This window comes from Podarcis raffonei, chromosome 16 (genome assembly GCF_027172205.1).
Source record: "Podarcis raffonei isolate rPodRaf1 chromosome 16, rPodRaf1.pri, whole genome shotgun sequence".
Lineage (NCBI taxonomy): Eukaryota > Metazoa > Chordata > Lepidosauria > Squamata > Lacertidae > Podarcis > Podarcis raffonei.
This window is the reverse complement of record NC_070617.1, coordinates 19,918,173-19,939,561: the sequence shown is the minus strand read 5'-3', so window position 1 is coordinate 19,939,561 and position 21,389 is coordinate 19,918,173. Positions and strand designations below refer to the sequence as shown.

General features: G+C 46.5%; 1 protein-coding gene across 1 annotated transcript in view; it reads left to right on the top strand.

The window, feature by feature from the left end:
- Positions 1–21,389, top strand: part of RNFT2 (ring finger protein, transmembrane 2) — a 29,037-nt gene that overhangs the window by 1,440 nt on the left and 6,208 nt on the right. The window contains exons 2-6 of the mRNA XM_053368905.1: positions 984–1,446; positions 5,662–6,140; positions 8,502–8,578; positions 9,019–9,119; positions 12,489–12,642. Coding sequence (XP_053224880.1) covers positions 1,364–1,446; positions 5,662–6,140; positions 8,502–8,578; positions 9,019–9,119; positions 12,489–12,642 — 894 coding nt within the window. The 5' untranslated portion in view covers positions 984–1,363. The remainder of the gene's footprint in view (positions 1–983; positions 1,447–5,661; positions 6,141–8,501; positions 8,579–9,018; positions 9,120–12,488; positions 12,643–21,389) is intronic.

Below are 21,389 nucleotides of genomic sequence, written 5' to 3'. Positions count from 1 at the left end.
AGAAAGCAGTGGCACCTAAGATATAAAAGCCTGTGTTTGGACACGGCTTGGGGACAAGTACTATAAATAGATAGTATAGTTGAAAATCTCAGTCACAGTCAGTGGCGTAGCGTGGGGGGTGCAAGGGGGGGCGGCCGCACCGGGCGCAACATCTGGGGGGGGCACGCTCGCACTCGAGTGCTAAAATCCACGGGTTAGGGGGCGCAAATTACTTGCCTTGCCCCGGGTGCTGACAACCCACGCTACGCCACTGGTCACAGTCAAGGCAGAGAGGTGGTGGGGAGCTGGCTTTTGGTTAGAATGGAAGCAAAAGTGTGCTTCCCCCAAAGAATCCTAGGATATGTAGTTTACTGAGGATGCTCTGAACTCCGTGATGGAGATCTGTGTTCCTCATCTCAGGACTATATTCTCAGGGTTCTCTGGGGAGAGGGGATGCTCATTTGGCCAGGGTGGCCTAACAGTCAGCCCCTCTTCCCAAGGAACTCTGGGAATTGAAGCCCTTGAAGGGGAATAGGAGCCTCCTAACAACTCCCAGCACCCTTAATAAACTACATCTCCCATAATTCTTTGCGGAGAGCCATAAGCATTTAAGGGGACGCGGGTGGCGTGGTGGTCTAAACCACTGAGCCTAGGGCTTGCCGATCGGAAGGTCAGCGGTTCAAATCCCCATGACAAGGTGAGCTCCCGTTGCTCGGTCCCAGCTCCTGCCAACCTAGCAGTTCGAAAGCACATCAAAGTGCAAGTAGATAAATAGGTACCACTCTGGCAGGAAGGTAAACGGCGTTTCCGTGCACTGCTCTGGTTTCACCAGAAGCGGCTTAGTCATGCTGGCCACATGACCCGGAAAAACTGCGGACAAACGTTGGCTCTCTTGGCGTGATTGTGGCCTAGGAAGGGGCTGTGCTTCCTAGCCCTTTGTCTTCTGACTCCCCTCCTTCCTATTTTTCCTGCCTCATTTCTTTTTCCTTTGCAAAATCTCCCAGGGTCACAACATCTGGAGAACCACGCAGTTGACGCTCCAATCCAGCCACCACTTCGCCATCGCTTTCCCCAAGGACCGCTTCCCTTCCTTGCATCACAAATTTGGTGCGATCGTCAGCTTTTGATGCAGCTACTGACCTAAAGGATAGGACCTGACTTCCTTCCAGAGATCTATTTCTCCTGGGTGCTGCTGTCGTGTTCATCCTGGAGCTTCCAAGATTTGCTCTGCGCCCGTTGCCTTGTGGTACAGTCTTTGTCCAGCCTTCCCAGTAAGAGTTTTGCGCTCCTTGCCACTGAGTGAATGGGGCCCCCGTCTGTGCTCCAGCCGTCTCTCCAGTCCTTGCCACTACTTCCTTGCTGCCACCATTGATCTGCCACGTTAATGTTGAGTGTGTTGTGTTTTAAAGTCTTAAGGAAGATGCAGAGACGGCACAGCAGCATCACGGACAGCCTGCCTCCTGAAAGGTTAGTTCTGTTTTAAATGTACGGCATCCTTCTATCTTAACAACTCACTAGGGATGCGAGTAGAGACACCTGTGCCCTTCCAAATATTGTTGGACTCCCATCATTCTTGAGTGTTGGCCATGCTGGCTGGGGCTGATGGGAATTAGAGTCCCACAGCAACATCTGAAAGGCCACAGTTTGTTTACTGGATTTGTAAACACTTCCAAGCAGCTCAAGGTGGCATATGTGGTTCCCCTGATCTCCATTTTATTCCCATAACAATTCTAGGTTAGGCTAAGAGGATCGTTCACAGTTAGGCAGGTGCCAGGCGCATTTTGCACCTGGCTATTGGCCATTTGCGACCAAGTGAAGATGCCTGGGTGCCAGGATGACTTCTGACATCTCCACCATCTGGAGGTATATGCCTGGGGATCAGCGGATCTTGCCTGTTTTCACACACTTAATACCCCATCCTGTACAATTCTATCTGTTCTATTTTACCTGCACAATCAGAATTTCAGGAACCAAAATGTTTTTTTCTGTGCAGCTTGAGCGGGAGCAGTGAACGACGTGATAGATCATTGTTGTAGCTTGTCTTCACCCCACTGCCCTGCTCACAGTTGCGAAGAATATTCTAATGTTATGAATGGTCCATTAAGAAAAAGAGGTTGGAATAGACCAATAGATATGGGGGCTGTCCCTGGATCAAGTTAGTTTTCTTCTTTTAAGTTCTCAAAGTTCTGAACTTAGCTCAAGGTTGTCGTCTGAACTAGCCACATGTTTAACTGAGAATCAATCTCAGTCAGTCCATCCTTTGAAAAATAAGACTATAGAGCCATCTTGCCCCCAAATGGCAACTGGACATTCTGTTTTGGTGACTGTAACATTGGTTTACAGAGCCTTTTGGTGTCTAACTTATGTAACTGAGTTTCTAACACTGGCTAAGAGACAAAAGACTCTGGCCCAGAGTCACCCAATGTGCTTTGTGGCTGAGTGGGGATTTGAACCCTGGTCTCCCAGATTTTAGCTGAGCTCTCTAACCATTACACCACACTGGCTCTCAATGCTGCCTTAAACAACACATAGGTTTCTAAAAGAGAAGGTGACTCTTTATGTATCCAAATGCAGCAAGAACGTTGCTGCAGAGCCTTCTCGGTGGTGGCTCCGTACCTATGGAACTTGGTGCCAGTGGAGGCCTCGCTGCCCCCCTCAATTCCCTCATTGAGCAAACTGGTAAAAACAGAACCCTTTTTGGACTCAGGACTCAGCATGTGCCTGTGTTGCTTTCCCTGTTGTCATTAATTATTTCACATAATTAACATAAGCAGTATACGCTGCTTCATCACAAAAGCCTCCAAGAGGTTTTGTTGCATTTCTTTTAATTGTTGGTTGTTGGTTTAAATATTTTCTTTTAGACTTTTCAGTGCTGTTTTCGATTGGTTGCTGGCAGATTTCAGAGGTGTTATTGAAGTGGCCGTGGCGGCAAAATTTTAAAAAATCTGTGTCACAAAGCAAAGTCAGCCGTGTCAGGTTAAAAGGAACCATAAATGCACAACTGCTCCCACCCCCCACTTAAAGATAGAAGTCTTTCTGCCAAGCCTTTCTTGGGTGCCTCCGATGGGAGTGTTACCCTAGGGGACCCCCATAGTATTGGATCGGGCTGCTGCGACCTCGCCAGGCAATTGAGATGCTCTGTACGTGGTTCACCTGTTCCTAGGAAAGAGCATGGAGATGTCTGTGTTTGTGATTTATTTTTTAATTCCTGAGCCCTGGGAGATCCGATTAGTTGCCCCGTTAATTTGGAGGTGGGGGCATAAAGCCACATGACAAAGTATCTTGCTAACCGTTTTATTTCCCTGTGTGTCTTGTGTGTGAACCTAGCCTTTGAGGAGTAGCTATAAAAATATCTGAGAAGCAGTGGCTTTGTGTGACTTGGGAGATGCTTGGAGTCGATAAAGAGGTCCAGTGAGGCTGGTGAACTCCATAGGGGGGCTGCCTTGCTGCACACATCGTTTCTAAACTTGGAGGAGTTGGGGCGCAGGGGATGCATCCAGAACCCGGAGAGATTTCGCGGCTCCCATGTGTCGTCTTTGTGGCTTCAGACTTTCGCTGATCATCTTCTTCTTTTAACAAGTTGTGTTTTGAAAAATCTTTCTTCTCCTCCACCTCCTTCTTCCAATTACTTTCTCAATCACCCTCTAAACCACAGCCCCGAGATGATTTACCCGTGAGATAATTAAAGCCACAAAACCCACAAATGCATTTAGCTGTGATTCCTTTGTTGCAGCGGGTTGGGCTAGATGACACTTGGGTCCCCATCCAATGCTAAATTTCTATGATGCTGTGATTTAAAAGCAAAACTGAGACCCTAACAAGTGGTACAGACCCATTTATCCAGCTGCGAAAGCCTATCGGAACCAAAATGCTGTTGTTTCCAGAAGGTGCATATATGTGGGCGCCTGTTGTATTTTGACAGGGATGCTGTTTCACAGAGCAGGGGTAAAAGGTAAAGGTAAAGGGACCCCTGACCATTAGGTCTAGTCGTGACCGACTCTGGGGTTGCGGCGCTCATCTCGCTTTATTGGCCGAGGGAGCCGGCGTACAGCCTCCGGGTCATGTGGCCAATATGACTAAGCCGCTTCTGGCGAATCAGAGGAGTGCACAGAAATGCCATTTACCTTCCCACTGGAGCAGTACCTATTTATCTACTTGCACTTTGACATGCTTTCAAACTGCTAGGTGGGCAGGAGCAGGGACCGAGCAACGGGAGCTCACCTCGTCTCGGGGATTCAAACCGCTGACCTTCTGACTGGCAAGCCCTAGGCTCTGTGGTTTAACCCACAGCGCCACCCGCGTCCCTGCAGAGCAGGCGTAGACACTCTAAAAATCCCTTCTTGGATAAAGTTTTTGTCCTCTTGGTTTCTGCGTTTTCCAGTCAGCTTTGCCATCTCAGCATATTCCATCTGCTTGGTTTGCCATTCTTCTCTGGTCGGGACTTGGTCTTCTTTCCAACTTTGGGCTAATAACATCTGGGCGGCTGTTGTTATAAAAGAATGGGGAAAATTTTAAAGTTATTTAGGAGACCACTGTAAGCAGGTGGAAAAGCAAGCGCAGGGTTTTGACTTGCTTGTAGTGCAAAGAATATTAAGGACAATATGGCTTGATATAAAAATTGGAGTACGGATGAATATGCAGTTGTAGATGTTTAAACTAAGACTCCATGGAGGGGATGGAGGGAAGTCTCAGGATTTGGAGACTCTCCTCACACAGATATGTTCTTGTTAGTTTGTGTTTATTTGTAGTTTGTATTTGTAAAACCAAAGAAAAATATTTTTAAAAATTAAATAAAATCCCTTCTTGGAGTAACTTCAGAGCAAGGGGCCTCTGAGATCTTTGGAGCTGGCAGGAGAGACTTTCCCGCAGACTGCAGTGATCTACCGGGTATATAAGGGGAATGTTTTTTCCTTGCATTCGAGCTAGCACCTGATTAAACAAATTTTAGTTTAATCTGATTCTTTCTTTCCCCGTTACTATTATTATTATTATTATTACAGTGGTACTTTGGTTCACAAACTTAATCTGTTCCGGAAGTCCGTTCCAAAACAAAGTGTTCTAAAACCAAGGCACGCTTTCCCATAGAAAGGAATGCAAAATGGATTAATCCGTTCCAGACTTTTAAAATCAACCCCCAAAAAAGCAATTTAACATGAATCTCTCTAACGAGACCATTGATCCATAAAATGAAAACAATAATCAATGTACTGTACTATAAAATAAATAAGACAGAATTGTAGATGATAAAAATTAAAATTCATTTTTTTCTTACCTGCACAGATGATAGGCATTATTTTATCCATTTCCGCATTCACACTTATCAATCAGTAGCTGAACTGGGTTCCACACGGTCACAAAAACAAATTAACCGAAAAAGCCTCAAAGACAAAACTGCAAAATAAATAGCAAAAACAAAAGCGGCAAACTTAATCCGTTCAGGAAGTCCGTTTGACTTCCGAAATGTTCAAAAACCAAGGCACAGCTTCTAATTGGTGCAGGCACCCCAGAAACAAAAGCTGACAGCCACATCGGATGTTCGGCTTCCGAAAAACGTTCAAAAACTGGAACACCTACTTTTGGGTTTTCGGTATTTGGGAACCAAGACGTTTGAGAACCAAGGCGTTTGAGAACCAAGGTACCACTGTATTATTACTTGGATGTATGTTTGTGTGTTTATACCAGAAGCCGGAGTCAAACCATCTCCTCTGAGACGAGCGTGGATGAAGGCGGCATTTTCGAAGGTCTCAAGACGGAAGCTCCCTCCCCGCAGCAGCTTTTCTCCGGACTGGGGGGCATCCCTTCAGGCACCATCGCAGCCACCCCTTTCCAATCCAGCTTGGTCCTGGGGTCCTCGGCCGGAGGCGGGGAGGTGTTCATCCAGATGCCTTCCTCGCGGGAGGAGGGGCCCAGCCGGCCAGAGGGAGGTCCCTTCCACCACCGGCAGCAGCCCCACCACTACCACCACAGCCACCAGCGCGGTTCCTCCCTGCTCCACATGGCCGGCGGCGACCGCCACGGACACACCGAGGAGGGACCTGAGGATCAGCCCGGGACACCAGCCCCTGCTCTTTCGGAGCTGAAAGCGGTCGTCTCCTGGTTGCAGAAGGGGCTCCCCTTCATCATGATCCTCTTGGCGAAAGTCTGTTTCCAGCATAAGCTTGGTAAGCCCCTCTCGTTCGATGCTTGGAGCAAATGTAAGAACTTGGTGAATCCAGTACAGTGGTACCTCGGGTTACATACGCTTCAGGTTACATACGCTTCAGGTTACAGACTCCGCTAACCCAGAAATAGTGCTTCAGGTTAAGAACTTTGCTTCAGGATGAGAACAGAAATCGTGCGGCGGCAGCAGGAGGCCCCATTAGCTAAAGTGGTGCTTCAGTTTAAGAACAGTTTCAGGTTAAGAACGGACCTCCGGAACGAATTAAGTACTTAACCTGAGGTACCACTGTAGTGTAGCAGCAAATCCAGGAGTTCGGGGCCCTTCATGGTAGTCACAACCACACACACACACCGCTCTGTGATTATACAAACTTCCAAGATCATACAATAATCTTACAATACAGTACCTAGGAAGTCAACACCTTGCAACTCGAATGTTTTGGCTCCTGAACGCCGCAAACCTGGAAGTGAGTGTTCCGGTTTGTGAACGTTATTTGGAACACAAACTTCCAACACAGGTTCTGTGGCTTCTGATTGGCTGCAGGAAGCTCCTGCAGCCAATGGGAAGCCGCGTCTTGGTTTCCAAACGTTTTGGAAGTTGAATGGACTTCTGGAGCAGATTTCAAGGAACAACTGTATAAAAATAGGATACACTTTAATCAATGGACCAACCGTAGGATGACACTCGCTGCTTTTGTTAGGATAAATATGACAAGATTTGAAATGAGTTTATACAAAATGAAGGAGGCTATTGACATCTACATATGTATTAGGATAGTAACACTACAGTCGTACCTTGGAAGTAGAATGGAATCCATTCCGGAAGTCCGTTCGACTTCCAAAACATTTGAAAAAAAGTGTGGCTTCTGATTGGCTGCAGGAAGCTCCTGCAGCCAATCAGAAGCCGTGGAAGCTCCGTCGAACATTTGGCTTCCAAAAGAACATTTGAAAACTGGAACAGTTACTTCCGGGTTTCGATCATTTGGGAGCCAAAACGTTCGATAACTAGGCACGACTTCCAAGGCACGACTGTATATCAATTTATATAAGAATGTATGGGAGTATATTACATTGCATTTTTGTATGTATACCCCCCCCACTTTCTTATACATATCTTTGTTCTTTTTTCCTCCTCATTCCCCCCCATTTTGGTCTTACTTTATTTCTTTATAATTGATTCCCCCCCAATAAAATATTCATAATCAAAATACAATAATAATGCAATAATAGTAATTGGGGATGCATTGTGACAATCAATGCAGATCTTAAGGGGTCACCTTTCAGTGAGGTCTGATATTTCCTGTGCATGCACACGGGCAAGTGGTTTGGAGTGCTCTGATACCTTCTTTCGAAGTGACTTCAGTTGTGTTTTCCTTGAAGGTCCATTATATATGTAACAGAACTTGCACACCATCCCCTTGAAACTGAAGCACCTGGTGCTTTCAGTGTTCCTAAATCTTAGCTTTGGGGTGTATAGAACAACTCATTTTGGGGGTTCTTTCCACACACCTTCTCCAGGGGTACCCTAGGAGCCGATCCTCTGTGGCTGACTCACCTCCTTTCACTCCGATTGGCCCCATTCTGCACAAAGGGTGAAAAGACTTAATTTCAGTGGATTAAAAGCTTCTTTTATGCTGATTGGACAGCTGTAGGCCCCTGGAGAGAAGGACCCTACTGGAGAAATAGTAATGGTGTCTTTGAGCCCCTGCAATCCCGGACCACTGTGCCACTGAACGCATCAGAAGAAATATTCCACCCAGGGGCAAAACTAGGCTTTATTTCACCCAGGTCAAAGACCCAGTAGGACACACACCCCAACCTCCCTTTTTTTCCCCTACACACACACACACACACACACACACACACACACACAGGCTGGGGCCTCAATGGCGTCTCTTTGGAGGCTTCACCCGGGGGGGGGGACCTGGCTAGCCCCCCCCCCCACTGTAGCTATGGTTCTGATTCCCATCCACACTCCTGCTCTCAGAATGGTGACCGAGGATTTGGGGGGGGGGGGTTGGTTGCTTCCCCTGTGTAGGAGAACAAGATGACATGACTGCTGTTTGTTGTGCTAGATCAGAGGTCGGCAAGGTTTACCTTGCCTTGGCCGGATCAGTCCCTCAGAGATCCCTCCGTGGGCCAGATCGCACATGCGCCTGCAATTTTCTGTGTCTGCGTAGACGCGGTTTCAGACGCGGTGGAAGTGAGTTGCAACACTGGTTTAGTGCAGTGGGCGGGTGGCTTGGTTTGTGGCAGCTCATGGGCTGGTCAAACGACCTCTGCAGGCTGCTTCCAGCCCATGGGCCTTAGGTTGGTGACCCCTGTGGTAGATGTACAGGTCGTGTTTCTCTTTCTCTCTGTAGGAATTGCTCTGTGCATCGGCATGGCAAGCACGTTTGCATATGCAAACTCGACTCTCCGAGAACAGGTGTCCCTGAAGGTGAGTTGCGGAACATGGATGCCTCTGGACAGTGTTTGGTGGTTGGCAGTGGCTAAGAGGAGTTCCTTTCCTAAGATAGGTTTCATACCAATAGGAACATCCTCCATAGAACGGCACTGGGAACAAGCAATGTCAAGATCAGCTGAATTTTGCTGCTTATTTTTCTGTGATTACGTAACAAAAAAGTGTGGGGTTTTGTTTTGTTTTACATTATGAACTTCCTTAGAACTGGAGAGGACCCATCCCTGCCCCAGGGAGTCTACAGTCTAAAATTCACCACGGGCAATGAAACCAGAGACAGGGACAAGTAGGTTCAGCAGTCTTGGAGTTCTTTTTTTCATACAGCAAGTTGCTAGTCTTAATGGTGGCAGAGAACTATCTTTGGAATTTCTGGGATTACATATTGGGCTTTTTGTTGCTGTTGTTGTTCTCCTCCTCAGGAAAAGCGGTCTGTGCTGGTGGTGTTCTGGATCCTGGCCTTCCTCACAGGGAACACCCTGTACTTGCTGTATACTTTCAGCTCCCAGCAATTGTCCAACAGGTAAGCAAAACGGCTTGGATCCTTGATAAAAACAGGTAGCCAGCCGCTCATCAGAAGAGCAAGGAGGGATTGAATGAAAGGGGGAGAAACATTATTATTTTTTGCTTGTGTGTGACTGGAAGGGACTTGCAGAAAGCCAGATAAACAAGGGTGTGAGAACCTGCATCCCTCCAGGAGCTGCTGGACTACAACTCCCATTATCTGTGACCATTGGCCATGCTAGCTGGCGCTGATGGGAGTTGGAGTTCACCAGCATCTGAAACATTGGAAGTTGCCTTGCACCGAGTCAGACCACTGATTCATCTAGCCAGTGTTTCCTTCCTTCCTTCTTCTTTTTTCTTTCTTTCCTTCCTTCCTTCCTTCCTTTTTTGGTAAAAAATAAAAGGTGTCCCCATGCTCATATATTGATGAAAATGTGGGAGCCAGCACAAAATGGCTGCCATGAGTGACAAAACAAGAGGCCACAAAAAAGGCCTGCATCTCAGCTCAGCATTGTCCACAGTGACTATAGTTGTTCAGGGTGCTGAGAGTTGTTCTCCCTTCCCTATTCTCCCTTCATAGAACTACAATTCCCGGGGTGCTTTAACAACCAATCCTTCTTCCCAAGGAAGTTTGTTTAGGGTGCTGAGAGTTGCTAGGAGACGCCTCACCCCCACTGCCATATTCCTCACAGAGCTACAATTCCCAGAATTCTCTGGGAAAGGGGACTGACTATTAAACCACTCCTGGAATTGTAGCTCTCTGAAGAGATTCGGAGGGGGTGTCTTCCTAACAACTCAGCACCCCGAACAAACTACAGTTCCCATGATTCTTTGGAGGGAAGCGATGGCTGTTTAAAGCAGCGTGAGGCTGCTGGTGTAGATGGGTTCCATTGTGCAAATCATAGCACTGGGCTCTGTGATCTAAAATAAAGCCATCTCTTAATCTGGATATTCTGGGCCCTGGATGAGAATCCGCAGGTATGTTTTGCAAAGCTGAGTGATGTTTGGCATCAAATGGAAATGGGGGGGGGTTGTCTTGTGGGTAGGAAGGGTGGTTTATCTTCACCCCATATACTTAGAAAGCACAGACATCAGCCTGGATCTTTGGTTGACTTTCTCTTTGCTCAGATTTGCTATTTTGTTTTTGTTTTTCTTTCCGTTTCCCTGATCTAATTTATTTGTGGATTCAGTTGTGTGTGTCTGCCTGTTTGCTTTTTAAAAATCAATTTCTTTCATTCCCATCTCTGTGTTGCTGGGTTTTCATTTTGGGAGGTCTCTCATTTTCGATTGTTTTTTGTTTTTAGGGTTTAATTTCCATTGTGATGTGCCCATATTGTGAGTATTTTGATTTCTGTTTATCCCCATCCATTCGTTTATTTACTTCGTAAAGAAGCCCGTTGATGCTCCCACCCAGCATGAAACCATATCCCGCAGTCACTGCCTAATTAGGAAGCAAAGTCAGTGCTTAACCGTCCTGGGAATGTGATGGGAATGAGGCTTCAGAGTGTTCGGTTGCTTTCAGAAGTGCGGGTGCAACTCTGCTTGCAGAAAGGGGTTTGCCTGGGGTTCAAGCAACTAGAGCAAAGGACCTCCAGATTGTGTGTTGGCAAGGGAGAAAAAAGGTATCAAATGAGAATTTACTGGATGCCAAGGTCCAGTTTTGGAGCAAGTACAGTAGTACCTCAGGTTACATACGCTTCAGGTTACATACGCTTCAGGTTACAGACTCCGCAAACCCAGAAATAGTGCTTCAGGTTAAGAACTTTGCTTCAGGATGAGAACAGAAATCGTGCTCCAACGGCGCAGCGGCAGCAGGAGGCCCCATTAGCTAAAGTGGTGCTTCAGGTTAAGAACAGTTTCAGGTTAAGAACGGACCTCCAGAATGAATTAAGTACTTAGCCCGAGGTACCACTGTACTCTTTAGTGTGAGAAGCCCAGCAGAGATTTAAAACCACAAAATATGCAGCAAAGTAAAGTGTGGAAATATAGGCTGTTGGACTTTTAAAATTTTCTATCCAAATTATGTACTTCCTGCAAGAAACAATTTTGCTATTTTCTTATTCTACAAATCTCTCTTTCTGTGTGATTGCGGTGGGGAGAATTCCCCTCTCTCGCTAGATTCACAGGCCACACTCTGCAGAACAATAGACTCTCAAAACAACACGAATGTCTCACATCGTATGTAGCTGATATATAGAAAAGGTGTTACAACATGAGAAAAGAGACAATGCTCATATTTTTGTAAACCAAACAAAACTTAATTTTAAAAAATCTGTGGTGAGATTTCAGTCGGTGCCTTTTCCATTGAGAATAATGTTCCTTGATTCCTTTTATTTTTTAAATGACAAATTCACAACTATTACAACAAAAGTATTGCATGCTTAAAAACTAATCTAAATATAACTGATTATTCATACAACTAGCCGTTGCTGTAGTTGTAAGTGATCAAGACATTATCAACAACTTCCTCTAGAAAAATATGATTTTTTCCATCCATGTCCACCCCTTTTATTCTTTTTCTTACTGATCAACTCTTGCCATACCAATCAGACACACATATACTCAGAAGTAAGTCCCATCAAGTTCAACAGAGTTTTATTCTAGATAGATAGATCTATGATTGCTAGCATAAGGTCTTTTTGCATTTATTTCCTCTTCTATAGTGTGCTATCTATATTGATTTCAGGCTGTTATTTCATTTTTTCCACTGCCTATTGGAAAATCTCTTTTCCCAAGAATTGTGCGATAAATATGTTAGTTCCTGATTTGCTTTCTATTCCCTTTTACAGTGACTTTGCTTGAATGTCATGATAAAGCTATGTTTTAGCACAGGGGTCAGCAAACTTTTTCAGCAGGGGGCCGGTCCACTGTCCTTCAGACCTTGTGGGGGGGGCGGACTATATTTTGAAGGAAAAAAATGAACGAATTCCTATGCCCCACAAATAACCCGAGATACATTTTTAATAAAAGGCCACATTCTACTCATGTAAAAACACGCTGATTCCTAGACCATCCGCGGGCCGGATTTGGAAGGTGATTGGGCCAGATCCGGCCCCCAGGCCTTAGTTTGCCTACCCATGTTTTAGCATGATGGGAACAAACCTAGATTCCTCCCGGGACCCTTCTGCCCAGCAGTCTCATGCATTCCCCCTTCTGTTTCCACGACATCTGGAAAGAATTTAGAAGCTTTGATGTTCTTGGGTTATCTGAACTGAGCAAACTGCAGTTAATCTTAACTCTGCTTTTCTTGAAACGACCCAATTTCAAACCAGGGTTTAGGAAGCTGTATCTTTGTAAACCGCTTAGTGGACTGTTTAAGTGAATTGGTGTGTAAAGTGTTCAAATAAATAAATAAAAGACTTGCCTCTTCCTGTCCTGCCCGTTTCAGCCTCATCTTCCTGAGACCCAACTTGGAGAAGCTGGATTTCTTCGATCTGATGTGGATTGTGGGAATCACAGACTTTGTACTCAAATACCTCACCATCGGTTTGAAGTGTCTTGTTGTCGCGTTGCCGAAAATCGTACTGGCCGTGAAATCAAAGGTAAAGAGACAGAGAGTCAGAGAGAGTGTTCTGTTCTCACTCTGGTTGGGATGCAGATCTTATTTTTAAGATGATTTTATTTTGTTTTTTGCCTCTGGATGGGGTGTTGTGGATCAGGCTAGGGCTCCCATCCTTTTCGTTCCAAAGAGTTTACTTATCCAAAAGGTTCGTTTATATTCTGCTATTTAAAAAACAAATAAAAAATCAGAGCAGTTTGCAACAATTGTACATGAAACCATACAATAGAAACCATACAAAAAAGTTACCGTATTTTTCGCCCTATAGGATGCACCGTCCCATAAGGCGCACCTAGTTTTTTTGGGGGGAAATAAAGGGGGGGAAATTATTTTCCCCCCCCCAGGCGCGGGGGCAGGGGAAGCCCGAGCTTCCCCCTACCCCAGCCCCCAGAACAGGCAGCTCTCTGCAAGCCGTGGGAGCCCAGCGCCGGCTCCCGCCGCTTGCGGAGAGCTGCGCGAAGCCTGGACGCGCTGAGCTCAGCGCGCCCAGGCTTCAGCATGCAGGCAACTCTCCGCAAGCCGCGGGAGCCGGGCTTCCGTGGCTTGCGGAGAGCTGCGCAAAGCCTGGAGAGCGAGAGGGGTCGGTGCGCACCGACCCCTCTCGCTCTCCAGACTTCAGTGAAAGCCTGCATTCGCCCCATAGGACGCACACACATTTCCCCTTCATTTTTGGAGGGGAAAAAGTGCGTCCTATAGGGCGAAAAATACGGTAAATTCAGAAGCCATCTAACTATTATGCAAAGGTGTGTTGTTAATTGCCTCCGTAAATCAGACAGGATGGAAAAGCTTTCAGCATGCAGTTGAAACAGAGGGCACCTGCTGGATCTCTAGTGGCAGGGTGTTCCACAAGACTAGGCCGTCAACATTAAGGCTCAGTTTCTTGTTGTTGTCAAATGAAGCCTGACCAATTGGGGAATGACCAGCAATGCTGCTGCAGATGAGCTCCTGGAGGACCAAGTTGAGATTCCTTCATTGCAGGGGGTTGATCTAGATGACCCTTGGAGTCCCTTTCAACTCTACAATTCTATGATCTCTACGTAGGGCTTGGATGGCCCCCTACCTGAAACCTTGGGGAGCCACTGCCACTCAATATGGACCACAATGAGCTTTAAAAAATGTTTAAGTATAACTTTATGACAAATACAGAAGCTTTTCTACTAGGGATAACGGACACAGGTATAGCAAGAGAAGATCAGAAAGTATTCCTCTATGCCACAGGAGTGGCAAGGATCCTAATTGTTAAAAACTGGAAAAAAGAAACTGTGCCAACAAAAAGGGAATGGCAAGATGAACCGTTAGAGTATATTGAACTGGCTAGATTAACAGAGGCAATTAGAGATCACACTAGACAAGAGTTTCAAAAAGCATGGGGGAAGTGCAGAGAACACTTCACAAAACAGTGCCCTAAAATACATACCTGGACTTGTTTCAATTAATGCCTTCAGGAGACTTTGTGGATATTAAAGTTATAATTAGAAAAATCTTAATAATTATTCATAAAGGAAACAGCTTATAAGAAGTAAATAAGGAGGCCAGATACAGGATAAAGGAAGTTTTTTATTTGGTTGTTTGTATTGTTGTATGTTATGCTCATTGTATGTTATGTTCATGTTTAATGAGGGTGGTTTTCTGTATTGGGGGGTTTGGGGGGGTTTATGTTATGTTGTAAATAAAATTTCCAACACAATGAGCTAGGCAGACCAACGGTCTGGCCTGGTAGCTACCTACTTAATTCAGCCTTTTGTTTAGAGCCATGAGAACAGAACTATCTTTCTGCAGGGAGGAAGGGTCCAAACTTAGTGGTATAACACCTGCTTTTCATGCAGCAGGTCCCAAGTTCCACCCCCAATGGATTCTCGAGGTAGGACTGGAGAAAGTCTCCTTGTCTGAAATCCTGGACGGTCGCTGCCAGTCTGTGTAGACAGCACTGGGCTAGATGGACCAAGAGGTCTGGCTCAGTATAAGGCAGCTTCGAGGTCAGAGGCACCAATGCTTCTGAATGCCAGCTGCTGGAAACCACAGGAAATGGAGAGATGCTTTTGTGCTCGGATCCTGCTTCCTGGTTTCCCATTGGGGCGCCTGGTTGGCTGCTGTGAGAACAGGGAGCTGGGCTAGATCCACCGGCCTGATCCAGCGGACTCTTCTTACGTTCTTAATGGAATTAGGAAATGAGAAAACAGGGGTGATGGTGTGACCGTTCTCCTCCTTCGCTCCCCGTTTCACCTTTATTCCCCCCAGTTTGTACAGAAGCACTTTTGTGCGGGAGACAGATGGGGACCTCTGTGTTAAGCGCACACAATTATCATCCTTCAGCCGGTGCTGAGATTTCAAGCCAGGGGATCAAAGTAATTCTAAATGGGTTTTGCGCGAGTAGGTGTGGTTGGAAAGGTTTGTCCCTAGATGCCGGGGTACTTAAGAAGAAATATTAATTTACCCCTGGCGGTCGTCCAAGAATCTCGCCGCCCTCCCCCTACCGCAAGCCTCTGATGATAATGATTATTATTATTATTTTATTTGGGGAGATTAATGGGCTGGGTCATGGCATAATCCAGCTTGGGGAGCGGGTGATGGTGGTGAAAACCCATCCAACATGCAAACGATGCAAATCGTCAGCCCAAGACAAATTGCAGAGCTGGAAGAGGTTCACAGCCTTTGCTTGCTTGTCTAAGAGCCGTCCCAAGTCCTCATTAATCCTTGTCCCAGAGAAGAAAGAGGCTGTGCCTGTATTTTTCAACCGCACCAGGAGGCTGGTAAGATTGCATCTGTCAGGGGCCCCCTAATGGCTCACAGCACAGATGCCTCATTTTGAAAATACTTTTTCTCTTTGTCGAGACGCTGATCATCATCTCGAGTTGCTGTCTTTCTTCCTGCCGACCTTGAAAACAAGACCCTCTTGAGTGCTAGACAGGTCTTAAAACCAGCCCTGCGCTTGTGTGTTCTCAGTGGAATTCGACATTCTAAAACCCTTAGCTTTGTGTGAGTTCTTAAAATCCCTTTAAAAAAAGAGAAAGAGGCAAGCTTCTAGATCTCATGGTCATTGAGAAAAGACAGAAAACTTATGTGTTGTCTCCAGCCACCTGCTGTTTTGTACATGGGGGCACGAGGTGAGCCTGCTGGATCAGGCCAACGGCCCATCTAGTCTAGCATCCTGTTCTTACAGCGGTCAGCCAGATGCCTGTGGGAAACACGGAATCAGGATTCGAACACAAGACCACACTCCCCCCTCTTGTGTTTTCCAGAACCTGGTATTCAGAAGCGTTGCTGCCTTCAACAATGGAGACAGAGCATAGCCATTGTGGCTAGGAACCGGGGGCAGATCTACTATTAAACTAATGATGCTTAATCTTGAGGGCCCTTCATCCTCAAGAGACCCCAGAAGCAACTTTAGACCATATTGCTTGAAATTTTGCTTGAAAAAGTGCATCATGCATGTATATAACATTTCCCCAATTTCCCTTAATTTTCTCACCCACCCATAACTAAAAAACTATAAGGCATAGGAATTTTTTATTCACACCAGTGACTTTGACATGTGACATAATCCAGTACAGCATCTTTAATAAAAATCTTATTGTATTTTTGTATGTATGTGGTGATCTGTTGTGGACCAACCCCATTGAAGAAGATGACAGTGGCTACCCCAGGACTCCTTGCTGGTTGTGAAGGGGTCCCCTTAACTGTTCAGGCTTCAGGGTCCCCAAAAATGTAGGTTTGCCACTGCTGGTAGCCATTGATGACCTCATGCACCTCCAAATTTGCCTAATCTTTTAAAAAAACACCTCCAAATTGGTGGCCATAACTGTCAAGTTCTGTAGTTTAACTCTGTACTGCTGCACAAAGAAGTGCTTCCATTTTACCTGTCCCAGATCTCCCAAAATTCAGCTTTGTTGGACATCCAGAAGTTCTAGCGCTCGGAGAGAGGGAGGAAAACTTTTTCTCTATCTGTTTTCCCCCCCGTCACAAATGCGTCTGGCATTTCCCAAATTTCCATCATGAGTATTTCTGCTGCTTGCCTTAAAAAATAATAATCACCCACACCCCTCAAGCTGTCGCTCCTTAGCGGTGTAAATGAGAACCTGCCATTTGCCGCCCGGACAACAATAGGCACCTCGAGGAGCCACATGGCTCTGGCCGTTTTAATTTACTTTAATTCGTTTTCTATTGAACCCAAATGGTATCTGCTTGTTGTGTTGTTTTTAATGGAGGGCGTTCGGGAGAGGTGTAGCCAAGGCCCTCTTGAGGGAAGAGAGGGCCGCAGCTGTTTCAAAGCGCTCCAGCGCTGTGTCTCTGGTATCCGTTGGGCTTTTCAGGTTAGGGATAACGGTGGTTTCTGAAAGGTGTGCTGGGGAGGTAGGGAGGGAACAGTTGTTCTCACGCAAAGTGCCTTTGCATGCCACCCCTCAGTGGAGACTGTGACCCTCAGTACCTTAAGGATCGCCTCTGCCCATACGCATTGACCCAGACCCTGTGCTTGTCATTGGAGAACCTTCTCTCTGTCCCCCATCCCAGAAAGCTTTGGAGAGTGGCAACAAGAGAAAGGGCCTTTTCTGTGGTGGCTCCCTGATTATGGAATGCTCTCCCCAGAGAGGCTCGCCTGGCGCCATCATTACATAACTTTAGGCACCAGGCAAAAACAATTCCTCTTTACTGATGCCTATGGCTATTAAATAATCTACGGCTTGTGATAGTGTGGGGAAGAGGACTGTTATTATGATATTTTATTATTAGGCTGTCAGTATGCTTTTTGTTATGTTTTTATCATTGATGTTCTGTAATGTATGGCTGCCATATGTCTGGGATTTCCTGGGCGTATCTGGGCTTTGTCCATTGGAAATAGCGTCCGGGTGGAATATAAGAAAATCGGCAAACAATGTCTGGGGAAACCTGGGCATGTGACAACCCATGTCAGAAGTGTTGGGGTTTTTTAAGCGAATTTCCTTAAAAATAGCTGAAAATCTTCATTTTGGGGGGGAGATTTTGCCCCCACCCTTAAAAAAAGAAAAGAAAAAGCTCAACAACTTTGTCCCCACCCAAAAAAACCCCCCTTTGTGCCTGGATTTTCACTTTTTGAAATATGGCAACCCTATGTAATGTGTTTCTTAATGTTGTATCTTCTGGGTTCTTCTGATAAAGAGCAGTACATGTATATAAATTGAAATGATGATGATGATGATGATGTTACATCCATTGTGCAGTGGGCTTCACTGGTTGTGCTTTCTAAGACTCTAGTGGGAGTGAACTGCCATTCCTTTGGGGCAACCCCATCCCAGTGGTGGGCGGAGCCAGAGGCCAGAGTGGGCGGAGCACCGCTTGTGAGTTTTGACCTTTGGGCAGCAGTTCCACACACGCTTGCGCAACCCTCTCGATCCATCTGGATAAGCAGAGGGACTGGGAAGAGCTCAAAGAGTCAGGGAGAGTGTGAAGCAGGGCTGATGAGAAGGGGTGTGGCCTAGGGAAAGCTCTGAGGGCCAGGTAGAGAGGCCTGAGGGGCCACATTCATATCCCAGGTCTGGAGTCCCACACCTCTAGACCTAATTATGTTATTGGGGCCCTCTCTTCAGACAGTAGCGTGTGAAGGAAAGGCAGTCACCTTAGATTTTGAGACCCTACTGCTCATTCTGCTGAGCGCCGACCCCTTATAGCTGCCTCCAGAGTCCTGCCTTGATGGCGCCACTCTGGTTTGGAAAAATGCCTGCCCCTTATGCTTTGTTTGCAAACACTGGTAGAAAATGTGACTTGATTGGTGGGATTGTGTGTACTTCTCAACTGATACAGATCCATCATCTCCCAAGCCGGGGGGGGGGGATGATCCCATAAATATGTTCCAGTAATAAAGGATGGAATATTTTCTCACCTGAAAAACCTGTTCGGGCAGAAGATTTAATGGAGAGGGGGCGAGCTTGTCGTTGATTGATCTACTCACACACATGCCTGTGGATCTCTGTCTTATACAATGCCTGTCTTATACAACTCTACAAATGCCTATTTTGTAGAGTTACCAAGCCTGCTCTTAGGATTTTCACATGCTACAGATGGCATTGCTGTAGACTTGAACTTCCTTCGGATCAGACAGAACATTGGCGAAGGGTTGTAACTCAGTGGCAAAGCATCTGCCTGGCATGCGGAAGGTCTTGGGTTCTATTCCCAGCACTTCTTGGTAGGGGTGGGAGTGTTGTGTTCCTGAAACTCTAGAGAGCTGCTGCCAGTCAGTGTAGAAAATACTGTGCTAGATGGTCTGAAGACTTGTAAGGCAGTTTCCTGTGTTTCTATGCCAGTTTTTCAAACAGATGGCCTTTGTCAGTCTACAGCTACCTCAGGATTAGGACCCAAGCTTTCCAAATCCAGTTTGTACACCTGTGTCCTGGGCACAGCATTTAACTGTCGGGTGGGTGTGAGGAGTAAGGGCTGTCCCAATATATTTGGGCACCTGAGGCAAACCACAAAATGGCTCCCCCACCTGCCAGGGAAGAAGGGGAATGAGTGAAGAGCTGCATCAGGAACAAGGGGGGAATAAAGATTCTTCATCGGGTTTGGCTGTCCCTCCAGATCTTGCTGCCTGATGCGGTTGCCTCACCTTGCCTTGTGGGTGGGTCGCCCAGGACAGTAGTCTCTACCATTACAGACCCTCCAAGTGTCCCTATTTTCCAGAGACTGTCCTGGATTTACAGAAGCCATCCCAGTTTCTGTGGCACTGTGGGTTAAACCACAGAGCCTAGGACTTGCCGATCAGAAGGTCGGTGGTTCGAATCCCCGCGACGGGGTGAGCTCCCATTGCTCACCTTTACCTTATTCCATATTAATAACAGTTTTATTCCCTGCCCATCTGACTCAGTTGCCCCAGCCATTCTGGGCGGCTTCCAACATATATAAAAAACATAATAAGGGGGGGAAGTCAAGCTATAAATAAATATTTTATTATTAATTGATTCAAAAAATTACACACCACTTGATTGAAAACAAACAAACATCAATGCAGTTTGCAAAGAAAATAAAACAATAAAATTATCAGTAAAAACTCTTTAAAGATAAAATCAGCAATAATCTAATTATACAATAATAAACAGGTTATAACTTAAAAAACAAAAACAAAAAAAAACATAATAAAACATTTAAAAAACACACTCCTTAAACAGGGCTGCCTTCAAATGTCTTCTAAAGGTGGTCTAGTTACTTATCTCCTTGGCTCGGGGGTTACATAACTCCATACCCTCCAATATTTATCCAATGAAAATAGGGATGTCCTAGGACCTAAGGAAGGTAAAAGGTAAAGGGACCCCTGACCATTAGGTCCAATCGTGACCGACTCTGGGGTTGCGGCACTCATCTCGCTTTATTGGCCGAGGGAGCCAGCGTACAGCTTCTGGGTCATGGGGCCAGCATGACTAAGCCACTTCTGGTGAACGAGAGCAGCACACAGAAACGCTGTTTACCTTCCCGCTGGAGCAGTACCGATTTATCTACTTGCACTTTGACATGCTTTCAAACTGCTAGGTTGGCAGGAGTTAATATAGAATAGGACGTCCCTGTTTTCATCAGGGAAATGTTGGAGGGTATGCCATTACCTGGTGAGCTGGCCGGACTAGGCCTAAAGGCAAAGGTAACCCCGAAAGACCTGCGAGTCCTTCCTCGCTTTGCACCTACAGCAGAAGGGAAGGGAGCCGAGAGGACTTTGTGCAGGCCGCCTGCCTTGCCGCTGACAGCCTCCTCATTAGCAAGCGGCTACCCCCTGCGAGGAGCCGCACGCTTTGCTCCAGAGCCTCCCTTCTAATCTACTAAATGGCCTGCGCTTGGGATCTCAGGCTGTTGCCATTACAGATTTGCTCCGCGCGATGGGCCCCTCGGGAGGCGGAGGCGGGGGGGGGGCGGCCGGGTCCTTGAGTAAGCGGCTGGCGTGACCTCACTTGCTTTCCCGGGGGATATGAGATCATCCGAAATGCCGAAGCTCTCCAAAGCCCTTCGATTTGCTCAGCGAGAGAGCGAGGAGGACAGCTTTGCCGGGTGATCTCATCCTGGGGGACCCCCGGGGGGGGGAGGGAGGGAGGGGGCCGAGCCTGCTGTTCTCCTCCAGGACCCTAATGGGCTTAATCCCCCTGGTTTTCGCTGGCAGCAAGGAGCCAGTATTGGAGAAAGGATGGAAATCGGCCATGTAAACACGAGTTACCTCTTTTCTTTTAAATGTTTCTCAAGTCTACAAAAGCAGCAGTGCGAATAACTCCCCCACTATATAAATTCAAGCTTCTCCTCTGCTGGGGGTGTGTGTGATGCTCCTTATTCTGGGAGGCACAAGGGGACTTGTGAGGATAAGAATTGCCTCTTATCCTACGTAATTTTAGCAGCTTTGACAGTGGTTTTATTGTCTATGTAGTGATTGTCAGTGTTTTCAGATGATGCCATGGCCTTTGGCTACTGCAATAAAGTCTACAATGATGACATAGGGAGCTCACTGGTCAGGCCATGGGTCTGTCTTTCTTGGTGCTGCCAACTCTGAATGGCAGCAGCTCCGCAGGATTTCAGACAGGATCTTTTTCCAGCCCTGTCTTGGGGGTTGAACCTGGGACTTTCCCCATGCAAAGCGGATGCTGTAGTGCTCAGATGTGCCCCCCCCCCAATAAATGTTCTAGTCCTCGTGGTTCTGAATAATATGCATCACCTCTTTTGCCCACAGAAGGTCCCAGGATCTACCTGGAAACCTCCAGAAATTTAGCTAGCAGCCAGTATGGAGAAGACTGA